Below are 19,336 nucleotides of genomic sequence, written 5' to 3' on the forward strand. Positions count from 1 at the left end.
AGTTATGTCCAAGTTATGAATACAGTTTTCCCTCTGTGTTTTAAAGGACGAGTGGAAGGAGAAATATACGTTTTGTATTTCCCTGGAAATTAAGTTAATTATTGTGAACCTAAAAGCATTTTAGTATCGACTATAGACATGAAAACTGTCAAAGAAGAAACATAAATTGAAATTTTAAAGGTGCACCATTTGCGAACTGTTGCAACTGTCAAAAAAAATTGAAATGGCTTCCTCTTTGTAGCTGATGGGTTTGAGGTCTTACGGAATATGTGTGCCTCCGATAGTTGCTGGCTGCAAACCTAACCTACATTTGCTCTTTCTGATATTACAGCAATGGAAAATTTTGCGATAAAAAATCGCTCAAGTGTTGGTTTATACCCGCACGACTCTACAGCTTTGTAAGGTTTGCTCAGGGGGAAGGAACTTTGTACCGCGTCGACCAAACAAACGAAACCCGTGAGAGGCTAACAGATTGCTTAGCTGGTTTGTTTGGATTTAGTTTCTACGACCCCAGCGCCACCATCCCTTCCCGCCAGCTTTATCATACCCCCGGGCATGGACCAGTGGGACAGATTGGACAAGAACGCCATTGAGTCAACAACTACCACTCTGAAACAAGTCGCTCAAGAGATTGGGGATATTTTCCAGAAAACAATGAACGGAGACGTCGTACACGATGCCGACAACGCAGCCTTGGAGAACGGCACTTTGGAGTTAGACGATCGAAGCGATGATGGGAAGTCGAAAGGGCGTTGCCCGTCATGGGTCAACCCGGAGAATGTCCTCCTCTTCCTCCTCATCTTCTCCGTCATCATGGGCTTTGTCCTCGGCTACCTGCTCGGCGCCAACTTCGAGTTCACGCAAGACGAAATCAACTACCTGACCTTCCCCGGCACGCTCTTCATGAACATGCTGAAGATGATGATCGTGCCCCTGATCGTGTCGAGTCTCATCAACAGCCTGGCCTCGCTCGACTCCGCGATGTCCGGCAAGCTGGGGCTCCGCGCAGTGTGCTACTATCTCGCCACCACGCTGATCGCCGTCATTCTCGGCATCGTGCTGGTAACCACCATCCAGCCGGGCAACCGAGGCTCTGCGGCCGACGATGAAGACGGTACGGAGGAGGAAGTGAACACTGCGTATGCCTTCATGGACCTCATTCTGTGAGTTTAAATGTTTCGTTACTTTTTTCCAAATGGAAGAGAGTATATACCACACTATACATGCTCTTTACTTTTCTCATTTTGAATGCAAATGTCGAATCAAAGAACCTCAACTACGGCATTATCGCGTTTTCCTTTGACCAGTGTTATGGGTGCCCAGATTATCACATGGGCAAAGCTTCGAGCACTTGTTGCAAGTCCGTTTTGTGTTTGTTTGGAACATAAAATGTGTGCGAATATAGAAATATTGCTCCGTTTTACTTTCGTAGTTAACCTTCCCAATTCCTCTTCTCTGTTAAAACAGTAATTGGTCGTAGTTTGATCGAAACCAAGGGAAACAAACACACACACAAACATCGCAATAAGTATATAGTACAATCTAAATTCGGAATGACCATGATGACCGCGCGCATGGCGAGGTTCTGCTGCATTTTCATGCTTAACTATACAGTGTTTATTGGACCCAATAATTCTTTGCTAACTACTTGGTGATCTGTAAAAAGTAATCCATAATTTAAATAACAGTTATCCATAAAAACATAAAGACGCCATTACAAGCGCAGTCAGCTGGCAGTAGAATCAGAGTTCACTGAAATTCCTATCCGTAACTCAGCTCAAGAAGTATCATTTGATTTGATTTGATTGACTGGTTTCTGAATTATTATTGTACACGTTCACATTATTGACAGTACACATATAGGAGCATAAGCATGCGTTTATGTTGTTTACAAAGTTGTATAACAAAGTGCGTGTATACACGTTACAATAAATGATTCAGAGAAATCTTTGCAAAGAGATATGATAAAATTCTTCTTCATAATACACTTATACAATATGACTGCATGTGCGGATCAGCGTTTGAACAATAACAAAAAAAATAACTAATGAATAAACAATATAGGCAGATATTAAAGAAAATTGTTCGTAAAAAAGTCAGAGGTAAATCTTCTCGAAGACATAATCACATCTTATGTTTATATTCAAGTCCATTTAGCCTGAACTTTCGTGAAGGTTGGATATCTACTCGCACATATACCGGCATGCGTTTGTGCATGTGTTTGTTTATATAATAGTATAATTTATGCGTCATTGATTGTTTTGAAGATGACACGCTTAACAGCGTCACATATGGATAGAAGAATGTGTTTGCTTGCAAGCGCAATATCTTTGTTTTGAAAACAAGAATGATTTACCTACGCTGTTACAAAAAAAGTCAATATTCCATATACGGACAGATTATCAGTCGCTGCTTCTCTGCGCCCTTCATTCAGATATTTCAGACGCGTATTTGGTCAAATTATTTCAGTCGTAACGAATGGATTGGAAAATTCCTACGTAGTAAGCTATTACGCCATTTCGAGACGACACACCCAAACAAAAACAATGAGTAAGCTCTACTCGCCTTATGTAACGCGGTATACCAACGCCTTACCACTAATCATGGGTGTGAGATCTTCACAAGATAAGGCTTTTTGCTGAATACGTGGCGCCCCTTCTGGATTGTTTGCTGACGCGCGCTAGATGCGTCACGTGGGTCAAAGACTACCGCCAAAGACTGAGTTACGTTTTTATTCCATATCAACATTGACTTGTGATTGTGTGTGTGTGTGTGTGTGTGTATGTGTGCGCACGTGTGTGTGTGTGTGTGTGTGTGTGCGTGTGCGTATATCTGTATGTGTGTGCGTGTCCATGTGTGTGTGTGTGTGTGTGTGTGTGTGTGAGGGGATGACACTCATGGTTTTTCATGACTCTTGGACCACTAGTGTTTTGCAGATTCATCCTCGGGTTTAGCCCTTTGTTCTTATAGCTCTTAACATTTCGGCCCGAATTCACGAAGGTGGTACAAATGACACCATGGTTTAAACCATGGACAAAAACCATGGAGCGCCAAGTGTCCCACGGAATATTTCGCTACGAAATTGGTCATTTCGTCGACAAAATGACCGCTTCGTTAACGAAATTATCATTTCGTGGACGAAATGTTCATTTAGTTACAAAATGTTGTTATTTCGTTACAAAATAATCATTTCATCGACGAAATGACTGACTTCGTAACGAAATATTCCATGCGACACCTGGCGCTCCATGGTTTTTGTCCATGGTTTAAACCATGGTTTCATTTGTACCACCTTCGTGAATTCGGGCCTTCAGGTTTAAAAAAACACAGTGAGAGCTCGTTATTGTTGTCTTATGTAATCATATGTTATATGGTAGACGTTATAAATAAATGAGGGAGAAAGAGAGATAGGGCACATGCACCTTTGTTGTTTGCAATCTTTGTCGGAATCAACTCTTGTGAGATAAAAAATGAGTAGAAGGGCGCAGACTACGCATTCCCCCATCTAAGGGAAGGAGGATATTTATGTTGACACACATCCTCGGCTCAGGAGTGTCTTGCACGGACGGGACACTTAAGGAGAGAGAGGGAGATAGAGATGAACAAAAAACAACGTATAGTTAGATTACGGAGAATCCTGAGATATGTTGTCCATTCAGAGCAAGATCCGGATTTGTCGTTTGAAGTGACAAGTTTTGAATTCAAAGCATCTTCTATACCTGCAACGCATAAATCTTCAAATCGCTGCGATGTATCGCAGCGATTTCGCATTCTGCGTTCGTAACTTCCTCTTTATTCCAGTGCCGTGTTTGTTGAGATTTTTTTCTGTCGCTGATAGATATTATTTTAAATATATTCCTATATTCCTCTTGCTAGCTCCCTCAATTCCCTCACTTTATGTCTCTGAATCTCCCTTTCTGTTTCTCTTTCTATCTATCTATCTATCTATCTATTTATCTATCTATCTATCTATCTGTCTATCTATCCATCTCGTATCACTTATCGCTGCAACAAAGCCTCTCTTTGTGTTTAGTTACTCTCTTTAAGGGAAGAGCAGCATACTGAAGATGTTCAGCATCCACTATCTGAGAAAACATTATGAGTTTGTTTTTCTTTGATTCTTCTCTTCCTTTTATCAAGTTACATTCGTAGTCACGTCTGAACAAACCTCTCCAGAAATGTGATCCTCGAGAACCCTTTACAGTGATCCTTGTGTAGTCGCACTCAATCAACGGCATGAAGAACTGTATGATATTGCCTGGCATACATGGAGACAAAATCAATATACAGAGATATTATGACATTATGTTCTTACTAGTGTTTTTTACAAGTTTTGCTCAAACACGCACTGCACAGTAGCTCTGAAATGGAACTTGAACACGTTCAATCGTGCTCTAGGGCGTCATTATGAGACGTAAAAGTCAACAAACAGCTTTGATTAATTGCCAAAGAGAGACAACTAAAAGCTTGGAAATATTTCAGTCTCGTTTTTCCACTGATGTATTGAATCGAATTTGATGCCATTATATAGACTGAGCCCCTAGCTATGTTATACAAGTCTCCTTCCTGTCACATGAAAAGATTAACATTTTGATGATGAAAAACACCCACAAACAACTAGATCTGAACTAAAGCATTTCTCGAGTTCCAAATGGTTTAGTATAAAGATTTTGTGCTTGCCCGCCACCCCCCCCCCCCTCTCTCTCTCTCTTCTTTCAATATGTTCAACTAAACTTAGGATCGATATTTACCATGGACGAATTCATGGGTCTTGAATATATCAGCCATTCGATACTAACATGTGGGTTAGTCAAATACCACAAAGAGATTGGATAAACGTTTTGACGTATCCTGGACACATTTTTGGACTAGGAAATTAATGATAAAAGATACGAAACAAGATAGAACGATGACATATTTAGCGCAACCGAATTGTTTTCATTTGACATCGAAACTTCTTGTGTTCTGTTCAGTGCTTACACCTGAGCGAACCCTAATATGGGACGCTTATGCAAATGATCGAACATTATGATATCGGTAAATATTTATGATTGCGATGATGATGACTGAGAGAAGAAGAAAAAAAAAGAAAACCGGGCTAAAAGCTGCCATAGATTGATGAAAGAGAGGTGTTGCTATCTTTGCAATCCACTTAGCTATCAGCCCATATTTGAGCCGTTTCCTCAATTTACGTCAATCGCCATGATATCGAAGTTGTATGTAAACACAGCTGACATCCACCCTTATTTTCCCTCGCAGATTTTAAAAGGCAAACGTCGCGGATCTAGCTGTTCCAATTAGGGGACTGAAAACATTCAACACGTTTGATATAAAGCAAGAAGCTACACGCATGTTACAATTTCAAAACAAGATGACAGGTTTAATTTCATCAGACTGTTTACGCTGAATCGATTTCTGTCATTTCTTCTTGATGTGTTTATGTCGGTTGTATAAACTCTGTATCAAATACTAGTATTTAAGACCAAATAGAATGTTAATCAATACTTGTATTTCTGATGAATGAGAAATAGGGTTCAATATTTCATTTTATTTTTGCGATGAAACTTGCTGCGTTAAGTAAAGGTGATTTGTTCAGTAAAATGTACACTGTTAAAGGAAAGTATTAACCTAAACTTCCCGATAACATAAAAACACAACTTTTACTAAGTGGTCGAAAGTAAACAAAAGGAATTTAAATTGTGTGAACATTTTATTTGAACGTCAACAGGTCCCTTGACTGGGCGTTTTATGGCTAACCAAATAATCTACACTTTCGAATGCGCAATGTAACCAATTTTAAACAATTTCTTAAATGGCTCATTTCTTTGTTGTGCTGTTGAAGATTTATTTGTCTTGCTATCACGTACGTGTGGGGTTTTTTGGAACATCTACACAAATGTGCGTTTCTTGGTAAGTGTGTGTGTGTGTGTGTGTGTGTGTGTGTGTGTGTGTGTGTGTGTAAATGTGTGAATGTGCGAGTTCTTAAGCAATGCACAATGAATGAGGGGTGAAGTCTGATCCTTGACAGATGCATGAAATTGATTTTTATTGTAACCGTATGATCACGAATATCGATTTTTGGGGGGCAATTTGAGTTTGTTTCGTAGAACTATTTTTGAGGTGTGTATTTCATTAAGTTTGTCTAACCTCTGGACAAATTTCATTCGTAAAGAGGGCAGACAAACTGAGGAAAACTCATACATCATATCTTCACCTCCTGCTTAATAATCCCTTGTTTTCATTATCTTATCACTTATCTATCTCTTACATTATCATCACAAATGTATTACAGTTGTAATATCAGCTGTTTCCGTTGTATTACTAGTAGTAGTAGTAGTAGTAGTAGTAGTAGTGGTAGAAGTAGAAGTAGTACTAGTGGTAGTAGTAGTAGTAGTAGTAGTAGTAGTAGTAGTAGTAGTAGTAGTAGTAGTAGTTTTCAGCATGCTTTACATTTATTCGTTTATTCGCTTTATGCATTGTGCATTATTTTAATCTTATTTGTTATCTTTTTTCTTATGAAGTGATGATTGTAATCGGGGGGTGTTGCCTGATGCTAGTAATTTACAGAACCCCCAAGAGTTACCGAAAAGTCGTAGTAGACCGGTTTACTGATGTCAACAGCTCGTTTGATTTCTTTTTCTTTTTCCCCTTAGGAACTGGAAACTAGATCCTTTGTACCTGGAGTCCATTTTGGATATGTTTTATACCTAGCTTTTTTCCCCTGATTGATAGGCACCCAACCTTTGACATGAGGTCGTGTATACAATATTGATAAAGTTAGTAAACCGGTCTATTGTGGGTTTTCTTCATTTATGACTGATTCTCTATAGATCTGTACTAATGTGACTTTTGTTCGACAAAATTTCGTTCACAGGAATATGTTCCCAGCAAATATCGTGGAGGCGTGCTTTAGAACGGTAATTATTCAACCCGTGTCTTCAAAACGCAAGGAGATTGACCAATACTGGCTGCGGATACAGGGACGGTGTAATACTGGAGACTGACGTCTTAGCAGGATGTTGCACTGTCTTCGATTGCAGATATTGGCCTATTTCCTAAAACTCACTTATTCACAGAGAAAATCAGCCCTGGAGTGGGGTGGTCTCTGCACAGTTATAAGCACATATAACATTGGTCTCTTGCGCATAGGACACGCTGTAATAGATAGGCCCTACTTAAAAAAAAAACACCAACAACAACAACAACAACAAACAAACAAACAAAAAACCAGAGCTACCTTTACAACCAAAACGACATAATTCAGATTGCCATGAATTTTGCCAATTTGTGGCACTAAGTTGTGGCACTTACTATTGTCAGTGACCATGTGTACTATTTCCAGTTCGTAATATGACCCTAATTTTTAAGAAAGGGTCTCATGGTTTCGCTTAGAATCTGGAAGATGTGGTCGCATCATCTATCTACGTAGATTTCAATCACAAGGATATTTTGTGATCTGTTTTTTCTTACATTGCTTTTCTTCAAAGTTATCAATAGAACACTGAAACGTATTTTTACATTACACTTGAGGGTGAGATATGTGATGAAATGTGTGTCCATGACTGTGCAGAAACCGTACCTCAAATCTAGGATATTTGGGCACTTTTTTCTAAAATATATAGTCGTCGAGGAAGTTATGCAAGATCTGAAGCCTATCTGAAGGAAAAATTCCTTGTCTATAGTTTTTAGACATTATGTTCTTTTTTTCTTTGACCATTCTCTTTGTTTATTGTTAGATGATTGTGTGAACTTGTGCTTGTGTAAATTTGTGGCCGGATGTGATCAGGTGGTAACAGCGAGTCGAAACATTTTGGTTGCGTCTGAATAATACATGTGAATGACTGTGTGTTTGTATGTGTGTGTGTGTGTGTGTGTGTGCGTGTTTCTGTGTGTTCTCGCGTCTGTGTCTGGGTGATAACGTGAGGTCCTAGTTCCATTATTTGCAAATCCTTCAGGTCGTATTGTCAGTCTTTCAGCAGAATATACAAATTACTTTTCGAAATCTTCATTTCTCTTTTTACAGTAAGCCTAATTATTGTAAGTTTTCATATTTTTGAAATATTGAAATTATTATCATCGGGGAAAAGACACAAAGAAGAGGCGGTGATCGTAAGATTATCGCTGTTAACTCCGAGCATATCAACCTCGTTCTCTCATTTTTGGTTTCCCTTGTTTACTGCAATACTCAATTTACAGAATTCAACATGATTGTTTTGGCGTGATGTGAAGGCACGTTAAGCAGTGTTATGTGTAGAAACTGCACAATCTCTTTCTTTGTCCACATTTTGTGACTCGACAGTACAAAACAGCAGCTGTCAAGACCGTGGTCACCCCTCCATCTTTGACCTCGGAGGACTATCTGAACCTGACCATGATGACCGGTCTGACCGTCGGCCAGTCCCTCGGCTTCGTCAACACAAGCTTGTTGGCGATCGGACAGAAGACGAGCGAGTTCAGGACGATGTCGCTGGCAGCGGATACGGTGGTCCAAGACATGGATTTCTTCATAGGTGACATGCGGATGAGCTATGATTACATGTTGGAAGCTTCCCCGAGCCTGGACTTAAATGGGTTCAACGACGCCCTCTTGTCACTCTCTGACTTCGTTGACACACTACCGCAGACTGGACAACTCAGCAAGATGAACATGGAGCAACTTGGAAACATGACTGGTATGGTTCTCGACTCGGCGAGCGAAGCACAAGGTGCGCTCTTGCAGGAGATACCATCTCAGCAAAATGTCGGCACGGACACTCTAAACGCAACTTCTCTAGCCTTGAGTTTGATCATATCGTCAATGAATGACGTCGTGTACATGGTGGAACCTCTGCAGTTCAGTGGACTTCTTCATACAACCAACGGACAGGTCGTGACCATGGTTGACCTCATCGCACGCTTTCAACCGGAAGACGTTGAGCTGACGCGAAGCGTCCACGTCATGAATGTGAACTTGATCAACCTCCTGCTGGCGACCATGCAGGACATGCAAGGCAGTGATCGCCTTGAGCTCAGCCATCTCTCTGCCTCCATGCAGCAGCTGTCAACCAATCTCGTCTACTTGATGGACACCTCCGAAGACGTCTACACCCTGGATGTACTCAACCAACTCATCGCTCTCCTGCACCGTATGACGAGCGCACTTCAAGACCTCTCCACCCTCCTGTACACGCCTCGCACGCTCAAGTTCGATGCACTCTTGCAGTTGAATGAGATAGTTGCTGAGATGAACTCCGTCACGGCTTCAATGACCGAGATCATCGTGGAGACCACCGACTATGCCGTTTTCTACCGTGGAAACACTTCGGACGTCGTCGTGACCACGTGGGAGGGCACCTACGACTACAGCATGAACATCCTTGGACTGGTGGTCTTCTCCATTGCTTTCGGCATCGTCATCGGTCGCATGGGCGAAGACGGAGAGGTTGTGTTGAAGTTCTTCTCTGCGACCAACGAGGCTGTCATGAAGCTCGTTATGATCATCATGTGGTAAGTGTTCTTTATTTTCTTGTCAAGATTTACATACTATTTTTTCCTTATTTTCTCTTTCACGAAGAGATTTGTCTCTGTATAGTCATACTAGTAGTTATTGAAGTAATCTTTAACATTCTGTTTTTTTTTTCCATGGGTTGAAATCGTTGATTCATTTATGAACTCATAGGCTTAATGACATTTCTCTGTATATCTTATTCCGCTAAATTCTTTGTGTTAATGTCACATTTGACAATCTCGATTAATCATCTTTGCACAAAGCAACGTTTCTCTGTAACAGTTTTACCCAACACTAAAACTCACAAGACAACTTATTACATCGTTCCAGTTAGTCATAATGTCGGAAACTGGATTCCCGCTATTTTAGTTTCCGTCGTGCAGTTCTTTGTTAACCTGTCTGTATTCTAATAATAATTCAAATGTCTAATATAATATAACATACTATAGAACATTCTATGGAACATCATTGCCAGGGTAAAGCAAATAATTCCGTCGAAAGCGCATATCTATATCAAATGAGTTTTCTGTGGTTCGACGTCTGTCTTACCCATCCAATTATTCTTACTCCTCCGCTTGTGTAGGTACGCTCCGATCGGTATCCTCTTTCTTATTACCGGAAGTATGGTCGGCGTCGAGAACTGGGAGGAGATCTTCGCCCAGCTCGGTCTCTACATGGCCACTGTGCTCTCGGGCCTGGCCATTCACGGAATTATCATCCTGCCCCTCCTCTACTTGCTGATTGTCAGGAGAAACCCGTACAAGTACCTGGCCGGAGTGACACAGGCTCTGTTCACTGCTCTGGGCACCTCGTCCAGGTAAGCGGTGATGATGACGACTTTGACGATATGAAGATGACAATGACGACGAAGTCGATGGTAATGATGATGCCTCCAATGTTGATGATGACAGTGGTGACAGTGATGATAATGACACTGGTGAAGATGATCATGTAGTAGCCTTTTACAAAGGCAGCTCGGTAAAATTTCAGCACAAGCACAGAAAGCAATGGACTCACACACACAGCGCGCGACCGGCGAGCTGCGAGAGCTCGCTCCGATCGCTATGTGCGTGCGAGTCCACTGCCCGCTGGCAAGTCCATCCTTGTCCATTGCGAGCTGCCTTTGCAAAAGACCAATCATATAGTGGTAGTGATAACATTGACTGCGATCATGTTTGTGTGTTTGTTTGTGCGTATGTGTGTTTGTAAGCAGGACAGTAAAGTCGGTGCACTCGATGGTGATGCTGTTTGTTTGAGGCGAAATTATTGTTAATTACTTTGAAAGTTAATTTGTATCTAGTTGTAGCGCGCTTTCTGTCGAATTTTGCATATATTCGTATCCTTCTTGGAAGGAGCATTACAGAATTGTCTTTGTCATAAAATGATTGGGAAGATACGTCTTTTGCAATTTAGTTCGATTAAAGATCAGTGCATTTTTTAACGTTTACTTACCAGAGAATGAGCTTATATCTCAAAAGAACAAAAAGCGTTTATTCTACGCTTTATGAAACAGAAGGTGTGTGTGACCATTTTACCAGTTTTACTGAGTGTGTAAACCAAAAACCAATACGCAGCATATTTCAAAGAGAAACGATGAGAGCAGAGTTAATCTCATCGTTAAGAAAGGTGGCCTATCTTGTTAAACTGCCAAGTTCTCTCTCCAAATGCGACTCGTTTAGCCCCTGAAAATGATATAAACAGAACCCACTCTTGAATTCCCTAAAGCAGCTTTTATCACCAACCAAAAGATGGAGAACATGAATATGAGGTGTTCCTTAACAGTAGTGTGATAAAATACGTATCTGTCATTTTGTACTTATATTTGCTTGTGAAATCCTTTGTTCAAACAGCGTCGGATGAAGGATCAATATTATATCAAACCAATATGAATTACCTTCCAAGTGTATGAAATGGAATATAAGTAAAATGAATAGTGACTTGAATCTTATTGAATCATTTAATTGAATCTAATGGAATCGTTGAATTGAATCTAACTGATTCATTTATTGAATCTGACTGAATCAGTTATTGAATCTATAAATGAATCATTCAATTGAATCGGATCAAAACACTTCCCATTCCTAGTTCCGCCACTCTCCCCGTGACTACCCGGTGTCTGGAAGAAGGACTCGATGTCGACCCCCGTGTTGTTCGCTTCGTCCTACCCGTTGGCGCCACCATCAACATGGACGGCACCGCCCTCTACGAGGCCGTGGCAGCCATCTTCATCGCCCAAATCAACGACGTTCCTCTCAGCTTCGCCGACATCGTAACGATCAGGTGGGAAGCAATGGATTCCCGGACCTCTCGCAATCATGCTCTTCGTTAAAACTTGAATTTGAATTGTGGATGTAGCAAACGCAATTATGTTGTCCTTCATATCTGTCATGTGAACGGCATTTGTAATCATTGATGCTTTTCGTTTATTATGCTATACTCATATAAAAATGTCCATACCAACACATGTTGATGTTCTGTAATAATCATGATTCACCCTTTTAAGATACATTATCTGATTTTGCTGGCGTCCTTGATCAATTTCTGTTTGAATTGTGTCGATCTATGCTGTTATCTTCCCTTGTTCTCCCAGCGTATCTTTTGTAGGTGTTTACTGCCACTCTCGGCCTATGTGTACATGTAGCTAATGGTCTTTTGTGTGAGTGTCTTGTGTGTGGGTGCGTGTGTATGTGTGTATGTGTGTGTGTGTGTGTGTGTGTGTTGTGTGTGTGTGTCTGTGTTCTGTTATAGTTCGCCACACCTCATTAAAAAATAATAGTGGTTCTTTTGCCATGTTTAGGTTGCCTAATAATGAAACGAAAGTTTTCGTGTTTAATTAGATTATTACATCTGTTTCAACCACTCAGCAAAGTAGAATACTGAGAAACAATTAAAGTGATCGCTTTTATGTGAAAAGGAGTTGAAGAACATGGGGAATAGGGGTTTGTTATTCGAAGTTATTGTAATTACAAAGAGTCGATGTCTTCCTATTTTTTCCGATGTAGCTTGACGGCTACCTTTGCTAGTATTGGCGCTGCGGGCATTCCACAGGCCGGTCTCGTCACCCTCGTCATAGTCCTTACCGCCGTGGGTCTTCCAACCGACGACGTCGCACTCATTCTCGCCGTCGATTTCATTCTGTAATTATTTTCTCTCTTTTATTTCTCTGTACATCACTATCTGCAAGATATCGTTGTTTTAATCTTTTGATGTACCTGTATAGAACGCAACCCGACAGTGAGCTCGAGTTAAAAAAAAAATAACATTTTCGTCAACTGTTGTGCGGTTTTCTCTTCAATTGGCATAATCAATTTTACTGGTTTCTAGCGACATTCTAAAATCACTCTTATTCTATTTAAAAGGAAATGATACACATTTATGTGAATTGAGTGAATGCAGCAATATCAGTAGAACACATCAGCTAAGTTCGAGGAAAATCGGACAATCCATTCAAAAGTTATGGGCTTTTTAATGATTCGGCACCTCCACTGTCCATGACTGCAGGATAACGATATAAATACAATATTAAGAAATTTCAACAGCTTTCATTATTTTTTACTATAAGAAAGAAGCACTTGGCTTGCCTCTTAAAGCAATGAGAATGATATTACCCTTAGCTTCTTGATATGAATATATCACGACCCAGCAGAGGGAATGTGTACTTTTCATTAAAAAAAAATGAACAGCTGTTCTTTTGATATTTTCTTTACGTCGTTGTCCTGCACTGACGACACGAACTTTTGTAGTCTTCTCATCCACATACGGGACACTCATTTGCAGATGTTGGTGTCTCAGAGTGAATTGGGATCATACGTCGAGTTTGATTTGGATTTTCTGTATTTCTATCTGAAATTCCATAGAGACCGTTTCCGAACCATGGTGAATGTTGAGGGCGACTCTTTTGGTGCGGGTATCGTGGCCAAGCTGTCCAAGAAGGACCTCGAGAAGCAAGATGAACTGGACCGAGAAGAGGCGTACGTAAAACCGCACTCGAACGGCAACGTACCGACGATGAACGGCAAAAAGTACGAAATCACCGACGACGAAGGCGGTATATACGCCTATACGAACGGCGTTTACACTCCAAATGAGGAGATAAACACGCCGTTATAAATTTGCTCCTCGTGTTGATTGTTTCCTTTCTTTTATTTTGTGATCAACTTAAAGACGATCTCATCACCTTTAGCATTGTCCCATGCACAAGGACAGGATAAGAGAAAATCACGAACGAGTTACGAGATATCATTCATTCTATTATGCGGCTGTTACACCATCGCACTTTGTGGCATGTTACATGTTATAAAGCCATGTGTGACTCTATGATCAACTACTACCAACAAAAAGAAAATAAACCCTGCAAATTTATGAAATATGGCGAATGAAAGAAGGTGACTTTGAGAGGTCGGACATTTAGCGCGTGTCAAAAAAGGGGAAAGCGTGAAAACATCGTGCGCGCCGCTCATGAGATAGCTAGTCCGCGGATGACAAGTTTGTACGAAAGTACACGACACACCCACTGACTGTATGAACCTCTATGATGCTCAGGAGGAGGGGCGGACAGTGAAAGTTGACGAAATCCAATCAGCTGATGGCTGACGAAATAACACGTGGCGTGATCAGGCCTGCTAGTTGAGGAGAAGAAGAACGGGAAAGATCAGAAAGCTTAAGCTATTATCATTCGTCCCCACAGCGATGCTCGTACCTCCATCATGTTCATCCACGCTTTTCCATCAATAACTCAAAGACACCTCAGCCCGGCTGATTGATGAGTTGCAACTTGCAGGTGTACAAGGAGAAAGCATGTTAGGAAACACGCATGTGGTTCGATGAGAACGGCCGTCGAAAGTTATCGGCATGCGTGATGTCGTTTTTGCAATGATTTTGTCGTTTATCACACCATGCACGATACATTTGAGACATTTTGACCACGCTTTCGTAACTAGAGCGTCATGGCGTCGTAAATCTATTGTTACCATACAATGCACAAATACAGTTATACCGTTTGTAAAATGTGCGTTACAATGCAACCTGAATGTCTAATCTGACGTCTGCCAGTAAATAGATTAAAATGACCACTTTACACCGTCCGGGAAACTGATCAAGTGATGAGCACAGTGAAGTCGTTAGTTCAAGTTGTCATTTTTTAAGAAAGAGAAGTATTTAGAGGTTACAAGGCCAGATCAAAAATTGTCTATCAATGCAATATAGGTGTATGCATCATATACAGAAATGATTACAAAGATTCTATTTTTCCACTTCTTCTTCAAAAACCTGGACTTAATTGATGAATTCACTTTCCTTTTTGATCGACAGTCTTGTATCAGCGAGAAAATTATGTTATCAATATGGGTCATATTTTTCATTCACACGAAATCATATGTTCCCTCCATTTACTTAATGCTTCGCGTGTTATTGCGCAGGTGTAAAGTTGACAAGCCGTTGACGAGGCCCGAATATGGTGAAGTATTTATTTTTGTCGTGTTTTCGTCAATGGTTTTTGTTGATTTTATTGCTTTTGTTTTTTATTTCGTTTATTGGTTGTTGTTGTTGTTCTTTTCTCTCTCTCACACTGTACCAGGCTGAAAGTCATGAGAGACATGTATTTTGGCCGAGCTTCCAACATAATGTCGATGCCGTCATTAGAGCTTATACATTTCAGTTTAATTAGCTGTCTAAAAAACAACCCCTTCCCCTACGATCGTTCAATAACAATGCCAGAATCTTATAATATTATATTGAACTTATGTTCAACATAACGTGTTCAAACTGCACAGACACAATTTGTAATGCAACGAACTGAAAGATCTAAAAAAAAAAAAGAGCTCCACAAAAACTCATTAGCGATATATTATCGAATTATCAACGTGATTAAGACGTATAATGTTCTGCACAGATAACAATGGTGTGTTCTTAAATTGTTCAGTTATAGTTGACAATGAGCTCACACATCTTCACATATACGTGCCGAGTGATTGTAATAATAATTATAGGACAACCACAGATAGCAAGTCTGTGCCCATGCATTGCCATACTAATTTGACTCATACTATAGTTGGCAATAAGTAGACAGATTCGCGTCTTTTCCATGATTACCTTTTGCTTCTATTCTTTCTCCTATAAGTTGTTAAATACCTTATCTGTCGATGTCTTTATCTGTCACAAACGAAGATAAGAATTAGTGATAATTTGGAGCAAACTGTCATTGCTGTTGAGGTGGCATCTGGAATACTCGGGGGCAAGGGTCACTATTGTCACGAGTATAATTTGTTTCTCAAGATAAGCAGGAGCAATGCTTAGCTCAAGCGGAGGGCCAAAATCTCAACGTGATATCTCTTTTTTTGCAACAATTCAATAAATCTATACAATTTTTTTTTTCTTTTTCGGGAGAGAGAAAAAAGAGACAGAAGATCTTCTCTCTGTCTACTAGTAATAACCGGAAACTTTGATACAATTTCAGTGCAGCAGTACAGTGCACTTTTTGAATCTCAAACAACTCACTATCAATAAAACGTTTAGTTGCTGTTGTTTGATATAATGTATACTCAGACTCACTGCTGTGACGTTACACATTTACAGTAATTTTCTAATGGTTCGTCCTGTTAATAAGAGAAGTACTACACCCACTTTAAGAATTATGTATTCTACACTGTCGGTTTAGCAGTGTACTCTGGATCACGTCCATACTCAATCACGGGACGAAGCTCCCCTGTAATGTGCGAATGGGGAAATGGGCTGCTGCTAAAAGGGTGTTTGTCAAATTAAGGTAATTTTGAGAAGCTGCGATTTCAAATACTTAACCCTAAAGTTTTGATTACCTGGGTCTACTACAAAATAAACGTCAAAAGCCCCGGTCGTTGACACAGCTTTTCTACTTAAATACCCACCACTGTGAGATGCCTTTTCTCAGCGACTGTGAAATTTTCAGTGCTGATCTTTGGTACTGATCTGCTTCTAGTGTTTTTTTCGAATACTGCCGTGCAGCGGCTTTTTCATGTGTAAATACATATCCATTGTATATAGGCCTACCGTCACATAGTACACTTACTAACAATAAGCATAACATTTATTAGTTGTCTTTTCTTTCTTCCTCTATTTTGTTCCACTCGTAAATATCTTTAAGTTGTTTGCTACCCTCTAACTATCTTAGTGTATGACAGATGTATGAGGGACCGGTAATGGTCCTCCCCCCTTCATTAAAACCGACAATATTGGGACGTTAATATAACGTTCATGTTAAATCGTTATCAAATTACATATTTCGCATGTGAGCGGGCGGCCCAATTTGAAACCTATCCGCCATTCATTGCATTGTCACATTTTCCCTTTAAATGCGATGATATAAATCTCATATTATATTACTGAAATTATTTGAAATATCCACTGGATGCCAAAAGAGCGTATAGTTGACACATGCAAAAATGTTATTGAGTACAATGAAGGTGGCATATCATCTGTTATATCTGGGGAAATGCCCATAAGGAATATAAAGGAATCGTCGCATACAATCATGACAATTAGATTATACAACATGAGGTTTTAGCTTCAATGTATTCTTGAAAAAGCAGAAACATGTTTGAATATGCGTACAATATCAGATGGTCATTGCATCCAGACTGCCCCTCCCCCAATACTTGCTGTGGTTGAATAAATGCTGTACCAGTTTAAAACAAATTACTTTCAAACTTCCATTTGATTGATATTTTCCCTGAGGCAAAAAGAAGCAATTCTCTCTGTTTACTACTGATAACATCCCCCCCAAAAAATGATGACTTTATCTATTTGATAAAATTTCAGAAGACTGAAGACGAAACTGAGATCATATGGCTGTGCAGGACTAGATATTCTTTGATATCCGCATAGCTTTGAATAGGTATCATCGTTATTTCTTAATTGTTCTTTTTTCAGCACTTTGAGACAGATAGTACAATTTGTATCCGTGTGCGTTCCCCAGTTAGGGTTTTTGTTCCCACGCCTTTTGAATGGACCAAGCGTTACCTATGTTAATTTCTCTGCGCAGCTGTTCCAGCCAATGTGTTTTGTTGAAGTGTGAAGGCAATGAGATATCTAGACAAACTACATGGTTGTATGGTTGACTGCGGTCATATCTTCGAATTGTATTATATATAATTATATGTAAATAAAATGGTTATTCATGTCGAATGTGACACGCATTCTGTTCTCGTTTGTTGAACTGGGCCCCGTTTTATCAAAAGATGCTAAATTTCCTTACCACACAGGCTGCCATAGACTTACAGTTGAAATTAACTCTATAATCAATTTTTTAACTCTTCATAAAACAGGGCCCCGATGTAAAATGATAGCCATATCGGAGAGAAACAGACAGGGAGCTGAGAAAGAGGAGGAAAATGGAGAGAAAAGGAATAGGAAAATGGTAGATTGAGGGTTGGTTATGATGGTGGCTATATGTACATGAACCAAGCAAGCTTTGAAAAAGATAGATTAATAAGTCCCAAAAGCTTCCAGTAAATACTTGAAGGATTGGAATACAGCAACCGAAAATCAACATGAATGAAAGGCGAAACTAGGGGAGGATTTCCTGAAGTCATGTGCAAGAATGTCACAAATTTTCATAACGACGGAAGCGAAGAAGATGGTGGTGATGATGATGATTTCGAGGATTATTTTTATGATGATAGGGAGTGAGGATTCTGTTGATAAAAACTGTGTGGCAAATCCTTATTACAGCAAAGAAGGAAAAAAAGACATGGATGAATGTCACTGTTATAATCAACTTGAAAAAAAAAATATAGGTGAACAGCTATGTTGAAACTATAAAGATTACAATAAGATGGTGATAACAAGGAGAAGAAATTGAAGGAGAATGTTGATGAGAAATATGTCGGTGATGATGAATTCAGTGATGATTTTGATGATAATGGTAATTGGAGAATATGTTGATAAAAACTGATGTTTGATATGGTAATTACATTAAAAAAAATGATCTAACGCTCGTGATATTCATGCACATTGTTTGGAAATGAAAATGAAAAAGGACTGAATGGATGAAACAGTACACCTTATAGTGTTATCGAAGAATAAAGCGACTGATGAATGTCACTATAAATCGACTTAAGAAATATTGTTGAAGAAAGTATGACGATTATTGCGATGATGACGAGGAGTAGGAGAAGGAGAAAGAGGATGTTGATGAGGATGAGAATATTGGTAGAATTATGGTACCTCTGGTGTTGGTAACGATGGAAATGGTTAATGGAAATAATGCATGGTTAAAGAGATTAACGAAGATGATTGGGATAGGTGCATGGGGTGGCCAGATTCCATGACTTCAATGCTTCTTTCTCTTCAGCAATGTGCATTTTATTGAAGGTCTTTTCGTTGGGCAGAGCGGTGTGTCTTTTTTACAAGACGATATAAGATTATACCAATAAAAATCAAATTAAATCTTGAAGTGGGATGAGCGAAGATCGGCGTGAATTGAGGTCAACAGTCATGATCCATGCAAATTGAAAATGATAAAAACATAAATTTTTGATAACACGAGCATCTATTTGAAGAGATTAGCTATCTGTTGCAAATGTCTTACTGCTCTTCTGTTGACCAGTTACAACTGCGTCAGCAACAACCATTATCATTGTGTGACCTGACCACTGTATAAGTAACCTCCAAAATAATGACAGTTCATACTCGATTGGTATATCAGACGACTTTGTTCTTGTTGTTTAAAAAGTTGTGCAAAGTCCACGTTTTATGGCTTGATTAGTGAAAAAGGTCTGTCGTGGCAAATGATCAGAGGTTTATGGTGTCATCAAACCATGCATCGACATTACACACCACGCCGAACTCATCAAGCAACTTTAGGGGCGTGTCTGT

The 19,336-nt window shown here is 39.8% G+C and overlaps 1 protein-coding gene across 1 annotated transcript; it reads left to right on the forward strand.

Annotated features, from left to right (window-relative positions):
- Positions 1 to 555: 555 nt before the first annotated feature.
- LOC140236665 (excitatory amino acid transporter 4-like) lies at positions 556 to 13,597 on the forward strand. The gene is made up of 7 exons (XM_072316585.1): positions 556 to 1,163; positions 6,875 to 6,917; positions 8,255 to 9,486; positions 10,071 to 10,304; positions 11,573 to 11,767; positions 12,490 to 12,624; positions 13,345 to 13,597. Exons 1-7 carry the CDS (start codon positions 556 to 558, stop codon positions 13,595 to 13,597), a joined length of 2,700 nt encoding a protein of 899 aa, XP_072172686.1.
- The last annotated feature ends 5,739 nt before the right edge of the window (positions 13,598 to 19,336 follow it).

The sequence above is a fragment of the Diadema setosum genome, chromosome 13 (assembly GCF_964275005.1).
Source record: "Diadema setosum chromosome 13, eeDiaSeto1, whole genome shotgun sequence".
Lineage (NCBI taxonomy): Eukaryota > Metazoa > Echinodermata > Echinoidea > Diadematoida > Diadematidae > Diadema > Diadema setosum.